Raw genomic sequence first — 17,697 nt, 5'->3', positions numbered from 1 at the left:
CTTTCCCACCTTCTTTTCTTTTCTCTCCCCTAGGGCATGGACTGGGAGCTTTTCCCTCCCCTAAGGTGCTGCCCTGGGAGCTCTGGGGCTGGTCCAAAGTGAAGGCAGTAACCACTTCAGGACCCCCCCCCCCGGAGCTCCTCCCCTCCCATCCTAAACTCAAAGTCCAGCGGCTGGTGAGCAGTTTGGAGCTCTTCCTCTGACCTGCATTCCCCGGGCACTTGCTCTCCGACTGGGAGGGATGACTCCAGCCTGGAGACACTTGCTGAGAGCTTGGCACCTGCAGACCTCCTCTCCCAGGATCACCAAGATGTGCCCTTCCTTGAGCCGTGAGTGGAAACCGGGGGCCTGTGGGTCAGCTGAGGGTTGGCCAGAGGGGCAGCACTGAGCTCAGAGCCTGTTGCCTGGGGTTCTGGGATTAGGCCTGTGTAGGCGCTTGGAGATGGGCCATCTGACACAGCGGTCCTCACTCCAGCTGATGCATGCCTCCTGCCCGCGGCCAGAATTTGCTGTGCCCCCCTCTTGCCCTGAACGGAAATCCATAGATCATGAAACCCACGATGCACAATTTCAAAATGAAAACAATGTGGTGTCTTAGCTGTAATATAAAGAAGAAATAAAAGGAAAGCCATTCACAATTAAGTGTTAACTGCAGTAAATAGATACTCAAGGATGATGACTTTAGAAGGCATAAAGCCTCCTCATGAATTCCCACCATGCCTCCGGGAGGTAGGACCATCACCTCAGGCACTGACAAGGAAACAGTCTCAGAGAAGGGCAGCCATTTCCCCGGAGACACCCAAGAGCTAGGACTAGACCCTGAGGCCTCTTCTTCCACCCAGACTCTCTCTCCAGCAGGGACACAAAGTGTGAGAAGACCTGGGGTCACCAGCCACTGGTGGCTTCATGTATTCTATCCTCCGTGCCAGTGAATTCCCTGAACCCCACCTCCTCCCCAAATCGCCTCCCAGGAACATGAGTGTAAGCAGCGGTCTGCAGGTTTCTGTGTGCTCACAGGCCCGAATCAGGTACAGGAAATCCTCTTCCATCCCCCATTATGATCAATGTGATCTTCATTTTCTCATCTTGCCCTTTTCTTTCTCCTTCCTTCCTCTCCTATTTGCTTTTTATCCCCCCAGCAGTCACTATTCTTTGAAACTTAATAACTTCTCAATCTTTAGATGGTTACCTCCTTTCATCTTCAACCCAAACTTGTTAGTGAGTATGATTAACCCATTTCACAGATGAAGAGACAGAAGAATAAAAGTAATTAACAAAGTTGGTCAAAGACAAACACAGAATGATTCCACCAGGCCCTTCCTTCCCTACTCTTCCTCCCACCCTGTTTGGGCTTCTCTTTTCCCTCAATCATGGGACTTTTGCCAGAACATCATTTAACCCTGTCATTTTCTGAGAAAGAGCTAGAATTATACCCAGAGTCTTAGGCTCGATAAGGAGGATACTATGTGGCAAAGCAAGAGAGAATGCCCTTTCTGCCCCCCTTCCCCTTTGCCAGCCCAAACCCTGCCAGGTGCAGAGTTGGGCTGATGGTGGTAGCAGGTGAAATCTTCTTGATCAACTCCTGGGGACTCCTTAACATAGCTGCACCAAGGAAACTACACAGGAAAAGGACTCTTGCAAACTTAGGCCACGGAGACGTGAATGCCATGCTCTACCTGGCCTTTCAAGAACCTTTGGGGCTTTATTTCTACTTTCGGAACTATAATACCTAGATATATGCCTGCTTGGGTTTGTTCATTCAAACGCACACTCATTGACCACATCCTTCTTAAGAACCTGCTGTGTGCAAAATATATATTCAATCAAAAGTATCTGAGGGCCTACTATGGACCCATGTGTAGACAGAGCCATGAGGAGCAAAAAGCCATGGTTTTGTTTTGTATCCCTGTAGGGGAGACCGAGCACAAACAAACAGATAAATATGTAGAAAACATCCAGTAGAAATACATGCCATGAATAAAAGCAAACTAGGGTGAGAAGATAGAAAATTAAAATGGGGGAGGAAGGAGCAGGTCTGGCTTAGATGGGGGGATCACCAGGTGTTAAGTGTGGCCAGGTAGGCAAAAATAAATATACCACCATCCTTGTACATCACCTACATGTAGTCTGGGTGATGTATGTATGGGTCAAGGATTCAGCCTTGCCTATGTTTGATATGCACGGTCACTTTGGGCTAAACATGTGCACAGAGTTATAGAAGCAATTTGTTTCGGTACAAAAGAATAGAGAAAACATCTCCGAGGTGACTTCTTCCTTACTGATGATAGTTGTTAAACATATATCATTTCTAGGGAGATAGGGTATGTGCTTAAAAGTACCATTTTCACATGCCTGCCTACTTTACCACAAGGAGGGGATGGGCAGGAGGGCAGATGGATGGCAAATAGTGCCCATTTCCAGCTGAGAGACTTCCCAAGACTCCTGCAAAGCCTGTTCTAAGAAAAACATTAAAATGAGCCCTAAAGGGAGGTCTCCCGCCTGCTGTGCTCTGAGCTACAGAACTGATTTAACCCCTGCAAAGGGCTAGGAGGGGAAGGCCTGCTCTCCAAAGTGCCAAGAGGAGGGATGGGCCCACCAGCCTCGGAATCGGGCAGAGCTCTTGCTTGAGGACACCAGCAACTGCCTTCACTTAAGCAAAAGGCATTGATGGGAAAGATATGGAGGGAGGGAACGGAAAGAATCAGCGGGAGGGTGAGGAGGTGGGCAGGAGTGGCTCTGAAGAGACATCAGGAGAGATAGAAATCCCTCCTGGCAGGAACGGCCTCAGAAGCAGGTCATGGCTCTGATGAGGGCCTGCAGCCATTCCCTCCATGCGGGGCATCTGCTCAAGACATCACATCCTAAAGAGAGAACATCTTCTTCACCCTTTGGAGGTCTCATGCCCATCCCTTGGCCTCGCTGGTGGGAGGCAGGCATCTGATGTGAGCACACAATTCAGAGGGACTGAGTGCTATAGCTCAATTCCAAGTCTCCCCTATAACTTCCTGCAGACTGTGGAACAATTTACAAAGGGAAAAGGATCCCCTCTTGGGTCTGGAAGCAGACGACATAACGTTTCTCCCCAGCCAACCACTGCCCCTCAATTACCCAGACTTCAACAGAATCTCAACACACCTCCGTGGGAGGGGGCATCTCTAGCCCTCAACCCTACCAAAGACTCTCAAAACTGCAAATTCCCCTTATGTAATCTGTCCCTCCCTTGGCTCTTAGGTGAATAAGATCTTCCTTCTTTTTTTTTTTTTTAATTTTATTTTATTACATTATGTTGGTCACCATACAATACATCATTAGTTTTTGATGTAGTGATCCACGATTCATTGTTTTTGTATAACACCCAGTGCTCCATGCAGTACATGCCTTCCTTAATACGGTGGGGGGATGAGTTAGCTCGGTGATGGATATTAAGTTCTTCCTTTCTTAATTCATTGGCTATCCTAAGTAAATGAGATGTCTCAAGTGACAAGTTTTTTTAAAGTTACCTAATACGCGGGGGATGGGGGGATTGGTTAGCCCGGTGATGGGTATTAAGGAGGGCACGTACTTCATGGAGCACTGGGTGTTATACGAAAACAATGGATCGTGGATCACTACATCAAAAACTAATGATGTATTGTATGGTGACTAACATAACATAATAAAATTAAAAACTACAAAAAAAAAAAAAGTAAAGTTACCTAATACACTATGTAGAAATAAGGCATAGTTAGCATTTTAATAAATCACCTTTACATTCTACAAACTATATTCATTGTGTATTATTAAATAATTTATACCTTTTTTTAATTTGAAAGGGTAAGGAAGATCTTGTTAAATAGCCCCTCTGTATTGAAAACTGGTTATGAATGTTAGAAAACTCTTTATCATTACCGAGAGAATTTTGCCCCAGAATTTTCAAATGCCCACAAAAATTGATTTCCTTTCCTTATCTTGCTTGCCCCAATAGATTTTCACTTTTTGATACTATGATTTTTAGGGAAAGAAAACCAAGTTAAAGTGACTTTGTTGTGGAACTCTGTGAGAATTAGGTAGCTGGAAAATTAAACCCAACTACCCATTTATAATTTGCATTTATTATACAATGGCGGTGGTGTTCTCCAAAGAGAATTCCACCTTTAAATATCTTGGGTTGTCCAGGTGAACTGGAGAGGAAATTGGTGAATTGGATGAAAATCATTAGCTGTCATCTGTATTTAGCACCAGGCCTAAAAGGGCAATATCAGATCAGTTAAAACAACAAAGAAGCCAAATAAATGCCTATAGAGAAATAGACCTGGAATTCTGTTTTATGAACCCAGATCTCAGTTATCCCTTCCCCCATCTCTCTTGGGTCTGTCTTCCCCCCGCACACACACACACACATAGCCCCCATGTGTGTACATGCACACCCACAATCTCCAGGAACCCAAAAGTTTATTAACCCTCAACTCTTGTGTCGTCCTCAAAACAGGCTATTTTGTGAAGGGGGGAAAATTGGAGGGGGAGACGAACCATGAGAGACTATGGACTCTGAGGAACAAACTGAGGGTTCTAGAGGGGAGGGGGGTGGGGGATGGGTTAGCCTGGTGATAGGTATTAAAGAGGGCATGTACTGAATGGAGCACTGGGTGTTATACGCAAACAATGTATCATGGAACACTACATCAAAAACTAATGATGTACTGTATGGTGACTAACATAATAAAATTAAATTAAAAAAAGAACAGGCTATTTTGAATAAAGAATGCAGACAATTATCCAGATGTTTAGACTTTACATTTCTTTCTAGCAAACAATGAAAACCAAATAATGAAAAGCCTTTTTGTTTCTTTATGTCCATCAGTTATTATCATTACTATTAGTTTTGAGTTTGAGTTGTTTGGTGAGAGGGGAGATATGAAAGGCCATAGATTTGTGAGATGTTATCTAGACTTACTTCACTATTGACTAATTCCTTTTCCTCCTTGCTTCCTTCCTCCTTTCCTTTTTTCCTTCCTTCCTTCCTTCCCTCTCTCCCTCCCTCCCTCCTTCCCTCCTTCCTTCCTTCCTCCTTCCCACTTCCCCTCCTTCCTTCCTTCCTTCCTTCCTTCCTTCCTTCCTTCCTTCCTTCCTTCCTCCCTTCCTTCCTTCTAACAGGATTTCATGTATTTCATTTGGAGCCCTCACTCCACCATCACATTCCTATCAGTTTGGTGAGCAAAGAACTGAATAAACCTGCCTTGACTGTTTAAAATTTGGGCTCTTCCTTATCAAATCCTTCTCCCCAACTCTGCCCCACCCCCCAACCTACTTTCATAATCCCTATAGCTTTGGCATCAAGAGAACTTATAGCCTTCTCAATGGGCAGCTCCAATTGTGCAGGTAGGAAAAAGGGACTAAAAGAGTGAAGGGAATTTGAATTCTTAGAAACATTCAGAATATTTTTTTTCCATTTCCCCAAAAGAGTAACTAATGCAGAGAGACACAATGAAAAGCTTTTCAAAGGGTGAAATTCTCAGAAAACTTAAGCTGTTATTTTTTTTTTTTCTCATTTCTATGCATGGATAGCCTCAAGTCACTTGTTTTTAAAGTAAGAGCAAATTAATGACATTAGTGATTACTTAGAGCAGAAATGTGAATGAGATCTTTTTGAAAGAAAACATATTCAGAGCTGTTACTTTCCAGCTTCATTTAAAAACACAATTGTTCATTGTGTTGCTCAGGACTGTGACTTCGTTGCCACACAAAACAGCAACATTTCATCGAGGGATTCAAACCTTCATGCTGGGTAAGAGGCATGATTTTCTCAGCTCTCTCCACCTGGAAAATGATCTTGATACTGACCTTGAATCTTCAAAAGTAGCAGTATTCTTTTCTAAGAGTACTTACAAGGTCTCTAGACATCTCTTCCAACTGTGATATTCTGTAACTCCATTGTCCCATCCCACAGCTTGAGACAGGTCAAACCTGTGTTGGAGAGGAGGGTTGGCCAATGAATGAGAAAAAGAGAAGTAGGCTGGAAGCCAGACACTTGGAGTTTCATTCTTGTTCTGCAGCTAACTAGCTTGGTGAACTTAAGCAAATTAATTTACCACTTGGGGCTGGTTTCCTCATCTATAAAGTGAGCATTTTAACAGCAACAATAAAAATCTGAGGTCCCTTCTAGCTCCAAATATTAAGTGATTCCTCTGGCTCACCTTATCTTTGCTTTGCTGTGGTCTGGTCTTGTGTTGTGTTTTGGAGGAAGGTTTTGTCTTCTGGGTCTATTTGTGTGTATTTGTTATCACAGTACATTGCCTACCACCTATCTCTACTCATTCTCTATAAGGATAGTCAACAGCCATTCATTCACTGTTTACTGAAAGCCAACCTGGTATCAGGAACTGGGATTGGCACCAAGATTCGGGCACTACGCAGCTCAAAGCTTAGAAAGCGCCTCTATTAACAAAGAAGATCTATTCCAGCAATGCACCCCAGTGGCAGAAGTTTGGTGGACTGTAGAGAGAAATATAGCCCCTTGGGCAGGGTGTGGAGGAGCTCGTGAGGGACCACAGTGGGAAAAACAAGACTTTCCCCAATATCCTCCATGTTTTTGTTGACTAGATTGGAAAGAAATTCCTCTTTTCCTCCCAAAAATTTGTTATTGAGATACCTCGGTTTTTAAATCCAAACTAAAGGTCGATTTGAATTATTTTTTTAAACTAAGAAATAAATGAAATTGCCTAAGGATCTTGATTCGGATTACTGTATATAGGTGATTTTTCCAAACAGGCTTATTTGATGTTTAATTGAGGACCCTAATTCACTTCACTTTCAGCAGGTGCTTTCTGGACATCTGTTGCAAATCTTGGTCTTCATACAAAACCCAGAATGCCTCCATGTGACTTCACACCTGAAAAATACCAGGTAAGAGTCAGTACTTTAGGAAAACCTAAGAAAGTGGTATTTCTTGAAAGGGCTAAATTAATCATTTCCTCAAGAAGGACCCACAGATGGCCCTGCCTGCCACTGAGTCCTAGCATCCTAGATATTCTATCCTTTAAGTCACCGGGAGCATCTGAACCCTCTTACTCCACTCAATACTGTTGCATGAATTGTTGTACATGTGTGAGAGAGAGACAGAGCAGAGACAGACCAAGAGTACAAGAAAGAGACCATTTGTATTTATCACAGGGATATAAATATAGATACACACACACAAAGACAATATATCACAAATGTGGTACCACACATTTACTTTCTAAAATATTGTTTTGACTCTCTCATACAGCAATGCGTGATCTGACGTTCAGGAATCCTTCTCTCCAAAATATAAAGTTATAATTTTGCTCTCAGATTAAGAAATATTGGGCTTCTCTTTCTCTCTCTCTCTCTCCCCGCCTTCCCTCTTTCCCTCTCTCCCTCCCTTCCTCCTTCCGTCCCTTTCCATCCCCTTTATTCTACATACAAAATACTCATAGGTTAGAAATTGTAGAGTCAATAGTCAGGAGGTACCCATAAAGAAGAGAAGTATAGGAGAAAGTTTGGTAAAGACATGAACACCACCAGCACTTCATTTTCTTTTCATTCAAAAAAAAAAAAAAAACTGCAGGAAAAAAGAAAGAAAGAAAGAAAAAAAAGAAAGAAGAAAGAAAAAGAAAGAAAGAAAGAAAGAAAGAAAAGACATTACAGCAGACATTTACTTCTAAAGTCTTTTTATTAAATGAAAGGGGGGAAATCGGAGGGGGAGATGAACCATGAGAGACTATGGACTCCAAGAAACAAACTGAGGGTTTTAGAGGAGAGGGGGGTGGGGGGAGGGGTTAGCCTGATGATGGGTATTAAGGAGGGCACGTACTGGATGGAGCACTGGGTGTTATACGAAAACAATAATTCGTGGATCACTACATCAAAAGCTAATGATGTACGGTGACCAACATAACATAATAAAATTAAATTAAATTTTAAAAAATAAAAATAAAAAAGTCTTTTTATTTTTTCCTACAGCTGAAATGAATTCAAAGAAAAGGCTTTCCACCGAGAGGTAGAAAATTTCAGCCTCCTTCTTCATATTTGATCTAGAAAGGGATCAAAGGGCCACATTAATGATTTCCTGTACTTGGGAGGAAGGAAGGACCTGGGGTAAGGAGGACATGGGGCAAATACACCCACCTGTGGGCACAGAACAGCAGTCTTATGCTCAGTCAGTAGAGAGGCGAGGCACTGCATTTGGACCTGCTATTGATCTTGTAAGAAATGTGAGATCTTCAACACTTCAATTTTGCCTATCTACAGTCCCTCACCTATGAACGTGTCCTGGAGATCCACAATCACCATCTTATTCCCAAGCGGATTGCGTATTTTCGGAAGCCTTTGTTGCTTCACCAGGGTCACATGGAGTGGCTGTTTGATTATGAGGGAAACAGATACCTGGATTTCTTTTCTGGGATTGTCACGGTCAGCGTCGGTCACTGCCACCCGTGAGTATCCTTAAAATTCCAGTGTATTCACTGCAGAAGGATATATGGAGAACAGGCTAACGATCATGTTAGTGATTCAGAAGTCTGGCTAAGAATTCTCTCTCCTTTGGCATAGCCCGGTTTGTGGCTGCCATGCTCCCTGCTATTTCCTGGGTGCCAAAAAAATATCTTAACACTGCATTTTTTGTTTTCTTGACAATGCAAGATTGATTCATTCTCACGCCATGTGGTGTGTACCACGTGACTGGAGTGTGGCTGTGTATGTGGGCTTGTCCTCACTAGTAACAGCTTTGCAGAGAGAGGCCATGCACTGAGGGAAAGGCAGAAAGAAGCAAGAGGCAGGCAGTTCTCAGAGAACACGTGGGGCGGCTGGCTGGGGGGTGTGGGATGATGAGATGAGAAATCGCGTCTAGCCTAAGGATCTTCCTCACCTCTGACAGATGATGAGGAAAGAAAGGATTCTAAGAGAGAGGTGTAACCACAGCTGGGAATTTACATGAGAAATGCATGGATCCATTAATCCTGAGGGTCTCTGGACCCTTGGTCATCAACCCACCCATACAAAGGCCCCGGGCAGGTTCTCTGGTTGTCCTTTTGGTTTTGATGCCACTCTCTCATTTTAGTGCCTATTCTCTCTTGCCTTTAATCATCTGGCCAACAAAACTCACATTACGTGAGACCAAAATACAGCAGCAAGCCGAAATCAATTGAATAAGTTTGGGTCCTTCTGTGAAAGCAGGAGCAAAGTCATCCCCTCCAGCAGCTGTCAGGTGGTAAGAGCGAGTTCTAACTCCAGGGTCTAGCCTCACCTAATCCTCCCACAGCCTTCTCCTTTCAGCTTCCGTCTCCGGGAGGCACTAGTCCCATGCGAGGTCCTAAGGAGCATGTAAAATTAAATTCAGAGGCGGTCTAAAATATGTGATAAGCACACATGAGAGAAGGAAAGAAAAACAAAGTAGAGACAAATTTTAAACATTCTTATCAATAATGTTGGATGTTGTTCCTGTTAGTCAACCACTCACCGGCTTTCATGATCTTTGTGCTTCTCCTGATCTCCCTCCAACCCTGCAGCTTGCCCTCTGACCCCTGACTCTGGGTGTCCCAGCTTCTTTCCTTAGCCTTCTGCTCTTCTCTCTACAACCCCTTCATGCGTTATTATCTCCCCCATAGAATGGGCCCCATTCCTGGTCAATGAGTGGCACTTTCTGCAGCCTCCCCCAACTCTGTTTCTTCCACTTTGACCCCTCACCAAGCTACTATTATAACTCTAACAAACCCAGAGTGGGCATTAGGATGCCCCACATTTCCCACAGCCTCCAGGACACCCCCACCCTGCCCCATAATATTCCACCATCAGCTGAAATCCAGCATTACGGAGGCCAAACCCATCATACCCTCCACTATACTGTTTCTACTGACATATTTGTTTATTCAAGGCGTAGCTGTGAGCCTCCTACTCTGTGAAGGTCCTCTGCCAGGAGCTGGGAAGCCACTGGTTGCAGCTCTTAACTAATCCTGGAGTTTCCCTGATATTACAGGAAGAATGGTGAAGTCATCTTTGACTCATCCCTGCCTTTTACTCCCCTTAGCCAACCTGATACCGAGGTCTAGCTTTCCCTCCACTGAAATGCCTCTCCTACCAGCCCCCCACTAATTCCCACTAACCCCAATCTCCTAGGAGCTCTCCTCCTCCCACCCCTAGAAGGCCACCTTGCCCTCCTGGCTGGCCTCATCATTACCAGTCTTCCCGCACTCCATCCTACCCTCATGTGTTCCACGTGTTTATTTTGTTGAACAATGCTTTTAACAATTACCTCTTCTGTTTAAGAGTTTATTGATACTCTGCAATTTTCTAAGGTGAGTCACGGAACCCTGAATGCAGGAGAGAGGTTAGTTGGTAAAGTGTCCCATGAAAAAATAAGTTTTAAAAACAGTGTAAACTGTATCTCCCTCCTGGGGAGAAACTGTGGGTGTTTGACTCCCAGGCCCTGGCAAGTCCTGCAGTAAAGATCTGTTTGATCTGGTATTTCTCAAAATGATTTAATTATTATTTATTTATTTAACCACTGAACTGGTTTGTGTGTGTGTGTGTGTGTGTGTGTGTGAACAGCTATTAATAACGAACAACTGGTATGTAACTTTAGCCACTGCTGTCCTTTAGATCAAGTTCAAATATCCTGGCCTATCTTTTCAAAGCGTTCCTCGTCAGGACCTACGTATCTACCCTTAGTTCTTACTATCCCTCCACATGAGCCTTCTGATCCTTCACAGAATATGGTTTCAGAGTTACAAACGTTCATCAACACTGACCACTATTAGGAATCAGACACCAGCATCTCCTTTGAAGGAAGAAGTGTTGCTCTTACATACAGATGCATGATGGACCTATACTTCTTTAGAAGAATAAATGAAAAGACACCCAGGCTTACATCTAGTCATCTCTAGTTTCCAAACTGTTCAAAGGGTATTTAATAAGAAGACCTAATTAGAAGAGATTCTATGTCCTAAAGTAGGAATTTATTTTCTAAAATCCCTACAAGATCATCATCTGGTCTCTGTTTGAACACCTCCCTTGGTGAAGACCCCATGAGCTTTTAAGGCCACCCATCCCATTGCCAGACAGCTCTTCTGGTTAGAGTTCTTTCTATGTGTGGATGAAATCAGCCTCTTGAACTGTTCAAGAAATAGCCATAAGTTTGGGTTCAGTGGCCAGTGGGGGGGGGGGGGTGTGCCCATTGGCAGCACAGGGAACTCTGCTCTCCTGTTTATCCAGGAAGGTAAATGCAGTGGCACAAAAGCAGCTTGGACGCCTGTGGCACACAAGTACCCTCTTCTTCCACCCTCCAATCCATGAGTTCGCAGAGAAGCTTTCGGCGCTTCTTCCTGAGCCTCTAAAGGTATGATGCTCTCAAGGGAACAGGAGTCTCATGATCCCAAGGAAGCAGGAATATGAACAGGGAATTTGATCCATGCACTGAACATCTGAAACAGTGAGCTAATAGCCAAATCTGAAAGGCATCAAGGAGAAGCCAGCCAGTGTTCACTCATCCCCTCCCAGCCTCAGCCTCTCCTTGGAAGTTCTCCTCGCAGCCCCTCGCAGCCACATGTCTGCAAGAGTCACTTCACGGAAGGCCCAGGCCTCCTCCCTGGACACTCTCCTCTGTGTTCTTCCAGGGGTTTTCATCTCTCTGCTCCAGGTCCCCTCTACCAAGTCATTTGCATGTCTCCTTTTACAGAGTGAAACCATTTTTTAATAAAATTAATATCCCATTCAGTTCATTCGATCTAAGATGCACTGAGATAGTTTTGCTAAATGAGATGTTTTTCTGCATCTGAAATGACTGAATGTTTTTTTTAACTGAACTGAGATGGTGAAATGTTGGCCAAGATTCGCATTTTCCAGATTCAATGAGTTAATATATATTGTACCTAGAACAGTGCCCAGCACCTAGTGTTCGCTTTTAGTATTATTTTACTGTATTCTCTTGATTCTCTATTTACTATATTATCTACAAGAGCTGAAGAAAGCTGGAGCAGCTGCCACCTAAGTGCAGCCCAGGCGTGTTCATGGAGGAGCAGAAGTAGGGATGTCAGCAAAAGCATAAGCACATGCCTCCCGGGCCCTGAGCCTGGAAGACCGAGGTCCCATCACTTCTCCCCTTTCGTTTAGCCAGGAGGAACTGCATTTTTTCTGTTTGCTTGTTTTTTCAATATTCACACATACTGAATAGACAGGCTGGGACATCCTCTGGAGCTGCAGGATCAGGGAGCCTGCCTTGTCCAAGCCTTCAGAATCCAGGCAGGTGGTTGAGGTTCAAGAGCTAAGTAACCCAGTCCTCAGATCCACTCATCCACTAACCATTCCATACCCTTCATCATGTCTCCTCATCTTGGCATTTTGCCAACAGCATTGAAGAGAGCCAGTGAAAGCCTGGAATGTTTCACAATTGGGATAATCCTTGGCCATTTTTGTATCTCTAGCACGTAGCTGCTGTTCAATGAAAAGCTGTAGAATTAATATAGTAATTCAGTGATGGGACTGCTTGTCTGAAGGGAATGCTCCTTAATAATTAGAGGCTGGAACACATAGTCTTTAACAATTTCGAATTAATTGGGTAATAAGGAAATAAATTAACGTATGAGGTCATGTGTCTCTGTTTCCCTCCAGGTCATTTTCTTGGTGAATAGTGGCTCAGAAGCGAATGACCTAGCCATGCTGATGGCCAGAACACATTCAAATAGCACAGACATTATTTCATTAAGGTAATCACACCCTGGAATAGTCAACTTCAATAACATTGCCTTACTCCAATACTAAATGTGCATCTTTAAAACATAGCCTGGAGGGGAAGGGGGCTTTCCCAGGAGTATCATTCTAATTTTAGGTGTTAGGGCAGAATCAGTCAAATGAATTTTATGACTGGATAACCCCATCTAAACTGGCCTGATCCAAGGTAGGGGTCCCTGACTGGGCTAACAAACAGCTTGGAGTACTACTTATGTCATTGATCCTCCTATAAAATTAAAGAGATGGTCATATGTCAGGGTTGGTTTTTTTTTTTTTTTTACTTTGAAGGTATGGTATTGACCAGGACATATGCTGAGTGGTGAATGACTGGTTGATACCCACGGATGCTCATGGCTCTATCATATGACAGTGGGCCCATTTTCATCTCTGCTTATGCTAAGGAGCCCTCTACTTTCCTCTTAGTGCCAGCTACCCCAGGTTTTTTTACCTTTGATTCTCTTTAAGTTCAGAGGATGCATATTTGACCTGTATATTTCTGCTTCTTTGGGTGACTTTTGAAAATTGATAATTTAATAACTTAATTATAAACCCTGGGCAGCTATATTAGCGTTAAAAATAATAGAAAACAAAGCATTTTGCTTGCAGTTGCCTCCTTTGGGTCATTTTATATAGTACATTGAAACAGGCTCTTATAATAAGCTTTATGTCAAAGAGTGACTTACAGTCAAAGTAGATGGAATGAAGAGATAGTCCCATTCTGTCACCTGTCTGGCCATAATTTCTGTCTCAATTCAAAAGAAGATTTGATCACCACAGCACATCCAATACTGCACATTCCATATAAAACACACATGTAGTAACTACAGGAGTAAGGAAATATTTGTTATCAAAGAAATATGGCAACAAAAAAATGTGATTGATGTTTTACCCAAATAAACATCCCAGAATATACATGTCCAGATAAGTGCTGATCTATTCAAAGCAGTCATGTGTTACTAGGGCTCAACACACCTTTGTGTCTCCTCCTTCAAGATAGATGACCATCCTTTTGAATCATCTTGATAGTCATAAATCCTCGTGTAAGGGTGATTTTGATTTGAGGAACTGTCAAAACCCATTTGAAGCCAAGACTGGTGATTAGGATGATTTATATTAAATATGATAGTTTTGGGTTCAAAGAGAAACAAAACCTGTGTTCCTTATATGCCAAATAAAGTGGCTTATGAGACATTTGTGCAATAGCCACATCTCAGGAACAAATATTTGGCTTCTCAAGGTGACTGCTTTGAAGACTAATGCTCATTGAATATCTAATTTCTGGCATGTTGCTAAAAGATGAGTCTCACTACTGTAAAGTAATCCAGTAGGGCAGCGGTTAAGGTCAGAGTTCTTGCCCAGATGTTCTCCAAAGCTTCCTTTCGCCATTTCAAATCTATGACCCCAGGAGAAAAGACAAATAAGTAAATTTTCCTGGCATAGCCTTAGAAGATTTCTTAGAAATCACTGGAGTTGCATGTTAATGGTGTTCTATTAACATGGTGAATCGAAGAAAAATGAACTTAACCCTACCTTCTCACTGCTTCCTCTCTACAGAGGAGCCTACCATGGGAGCAGTCCTTACACACTTGGCCTGACAAACGTAGGGCCCTACAAGATGGAGCTCCCCAGCGGGTTGGGCTGCCAATCGGTGAGTTCTGAGATTTTTATCTTGTTTCTCTAAAGGCTGTTGGGTACGTGGTATGATTGATCAGATTGTCCAGGTATTAGGATTAGAAATGAATATAAAGCCTATCGTTAATCAGGGGCTGAATTTGACTTAGTTGAACTTGGAGGAAATGTTTATTAGAAAGGCCTTCAGAGTCTGAGTAATAATTCGTGATCGAGATCTTTAAAGTTTGTTTTGTTTTTAAATAAGATCAAGTAAACAACAAAAAAATGCATTGAAATTAGTTCTCAGAGCCTTGAGTGCATAAGATTTCTATAGAACCGTTCCTGTACTCACCTCCTGTTCTCACTTGCTATATACCCACCTCAGCAAAAGAATCAGATACCTAATTATTCCTCTTCTTTTAGATGCCCTTACTCACCAAACTCTTGAGCAAGTTGTTTCCAGGCTGACACTGCAATCAGTCTCCTTTGTAAAGTGCCCACATAACTGATTTCTAGGAAAAAAATTATCTTTTCAAACCAAAATATTAGTGTTTCATCCTAGGTGGGAGAGGAGCACAGGGGGAATCTCAATATCAAGTTAAGAAGCCCTCTTACCCTGATCAGTATCACATGCTCCTTCAAATTGGCTACCTTGTCTTCTTGGTTTGCCGAATTCTTTCTTTTGTCATTTGCAGACAATGTGCCCAGATGTTTTCCGTGGCCCTTGGGGAGGAAGCCACTGTCGAGATTCTCCGGTGCAAACAACGAGGAAATGCAGCTGTGCACCAGGTTCAAGGGGGGCAGGGAGGGAGGTGCGTGGTGGAAGGTCGGGAGGGGTAAGGAAACTAGAGAAAGATTGAACCATTCCTGAGTAAACGGATTGGAAAAGATTGGAAAAGGAAAAAGCCAAAGGAAACAAAACAAGAAAGCCACCCCCCCACCAACCCCACCCCCGTAGAATCAACGTTTCTCCTGCCCACCACCACCACGGTGCTATCTGGCTGTGAGGAAGAGCATCTCACGCTATCAGAGCTAAGCTAAACAGACTATCACTTGGTACTTAATTAAAGGAGATCTGTTAGCTCTATTAGCAACAGTTCTGCTATCAATTTTAAAAGAAAACAAGGCTGGTGGAATTGTTTACCAGTTCCCAATGGGGGAAGGGAAGAGGGGGGAAAAAGAATACTTTTAGCAATCTCAAAATGCCAGTCAAGAAGCTCCCCCAGGGACTCGGAATACCAGCCAAAGTGAGAGCATCTGTCAAAGCTTAAGGCCATTCCCAAAAGCTGCTGACATCTCTTGCAAAAGTTTTAAAGGCTTTCTCAAAAGGGAGGTTTCCACTTACCCATCACGTTTTTATTTTCATTCTTTACCTATTCTTACCATGAGACAAGGCTTGGAAGAAGAATCTCTTCTTTGCTAATCAACAGGTCTCCCCTCATGCGTGTTGGCACAGTTCAGGACCTTCGAATAGCTGCTCCTGAGTAGTGCTGAAAGAAAGAGCTAAAGGCTTCTGCCAAAGATATTTGATGGAATAATCTGACTCACGGGGTTGAGAAAAAGAATGCAAATGGCAGTCTTAAAAAATCAGCTTTGAAAGGAAGAAAATTCACAGTCCCCTTAAAATTCAGATGGGATAATGGCAAAATGGAGGTAGGAAGATAAAAGAATGAGCATTGAAACAGGATGTCATGGTCACAGAACTGAAAACTGTAAAGAGATTTAAAGGTATATATATATAACTCTCCATTTTATAAATGAGCAAACCAAGGTCCACAGCGGGGAGGCTGGAGAGCTAAGACTTAAGCCCAAGCCTTCTGACTCCAAACCAGTGCTCCCAGCCTATGGCCATCCTTGTGAACACTGACACCCCAGCAGGATGAACCCAGGCTTAACAACAATTCGCGTTCTGCTGGCCAGGATTGAGGAGACCCGTGAAGTCTGGAGACCTGGATTCCACTCCCAGCCCCTGGTTGGTTCAGCCATGAGCAAATGCTCTTATCTGTTGTGTCAGTTTTCTCATTTGTAAGATGGAGATAGCAGTACCTTATTACCAGGCTTCATGAGATCAAGAGAAGAGAGCTTTCTGTACAGGAAGGCGGACAATAGCAATGCCAAGTGTACCCGTAGAGCCAGACCTGTGTATCCAACCTCAAGGGCATCAAGAACTAAAATCGGTTTCATGCACCTCATAGACTTCAACCTGACCATAAAACCATGAGCGCAGAGCCTAGCAGTCAGAAGCGCTCAAGAGATGCCCGTTGACTTCCCTCCCCACTGTGGGTCCCTCTCTCTTTCCACCCTCTCTGCCTCCTCCCTCTTTGAGGCCTTCTTGGCTCTAGGCCAACTTGAAAATGCTAGAACCCCATGGTCATCTCTCTAATGGCATCTGGAGGTTAAATGATAGTGACAGACATACATTTCTGCTTCTCTGGACTGTTGTCTTTGACATATCTGAAGTCAGCTGTTTTCTTAACTCCTATCTTCAAGAGACATGGCTGATACATATTTAAACGGAATAGGAATACCAAAAGGGACTTCAGCCTCCTCCAGGGCTTTGGGGAGCTGAGAAGTGTTTGGTTTTTGTTGTAAAAAGGCAGATTCACATGTTTGCAAATGCAAGCCAACTTTGAGTATAGAGGATTCCAGTTCTCAATTCCTCTTAGGGTTCATTCACTGGGCGCATACAGGTGCCAATCTTGGTAGAAGTTCTTTTACTTCCGGATTATGTCATCACTGTCCACATGGGCATAAGCAGGGGTCCATGTTGTGAGCCTGATCTAGCTGTTGCTGTGGGAGATTTCGTTACCTTCCTCTCTCTTTCTGTCAGGTTTTTGTCTTTCTAAGTGTTCGTTCCAGACCCCGAATTTCAGATGTCACCTGTGATGACATTCACCTCCTAACGCCCACTGCCCCCGTAATGCCCCAGACCTCATACCCATCATGTCATTCTTCCTCACCTTTTACAAAATGAGTTTCCTTTTCCTTAAGAATTGTTCTTTCTTGACCTTTCACTCCATTTAACTGTTTCCATACTAGCAGCTAAGATAAAAACTCCTCAGTCTCGTCTCTGTTGCTCGCATGGTATCCAGGAGAACATCCACTCTTCACACCCTTGGTGTTGTCATGGTGATGCCACTGTACCCCGTCCCTCTGCAGAAGCAGCCTGACCTAGAGTTACAGCAATGAGCTCAGGAAGGAAATGTGAAATGTGAAATGAAATAAGCTGATTACGGCAGGTGACCCCTCTCATCACTGAACTTGTGGGCAGTCGGGGACAGATCATTAAAGGTCTATCATGGGTTTAAGCAAAACCTTCTCTCAGTTTAGTTTTGTCCCAATTTAAGCCACTAGGGTTGCTTT

At 43.4% G+C, this 17,697-nt stretch overlaps 1 protein-coding gene across 3 annotated transcripts in view; it reads left to right on the top strand.

Annotated features, from left to right (window-relative positions):
• Nucleotides 1-211: 211 nt before the first annotated feature.
• The window catches only part of AGXT2 (alanine--glyoxylate aminotransferase 2), a 41,208-nt gene continuing 23,722 nt past the window's right edge, over nt 212-17,697 (top strand). For 2 of the 3 annotated variants that reach the window (XM_078066623.1, XM_036107429.2), the window contains exons 1-7: nt 212-329; nt 6,794-6,882; nt 8,251-8,435; nt 11,209-11,332; nt 12,604-12,698; nt 14,278-14,371; nt 15,030-15,123. In XM_078066623.1, the coding sequence (XP_077922749.1) occupies nt 242-329; nt 6,794-6,882; nt 8,251-8,435; nt 11,209-11,332; nt 12,604-12,698; nt 14,278-14,371; nt 15,030-15,123 (769 nt within the window). In that variant the 5' untranslated portion in view covers nt 212-241. The remainder of the gene's footprint in view (nt 330-6,793; nt 6,883-8,250; nt 8,436-11,208; nt 11,333-12,603; nt 12,699-14,277; nt 14,372-15,029; nt 15,124-17,697) is intronic. The other variant, XM_078066622.1, reaches the window with a different exon arrangement.

Source organism: Halichoerus grypus, chromosome 2 (genome assembly GCF_964656455.1).
Source record: "Halichoerus grypus chromosome 2, mHalGry1.hap1.1, whole genome shotgun sequence".
NCBI lineage: Eukaryota > Metazoa > Chordata > Mammalia > Carnivora > Phocidae > Halichoerus > Halichoerus grypus.
This window is presented reverse-complemented; position numbering and strand designations above follow the sequence as displayed.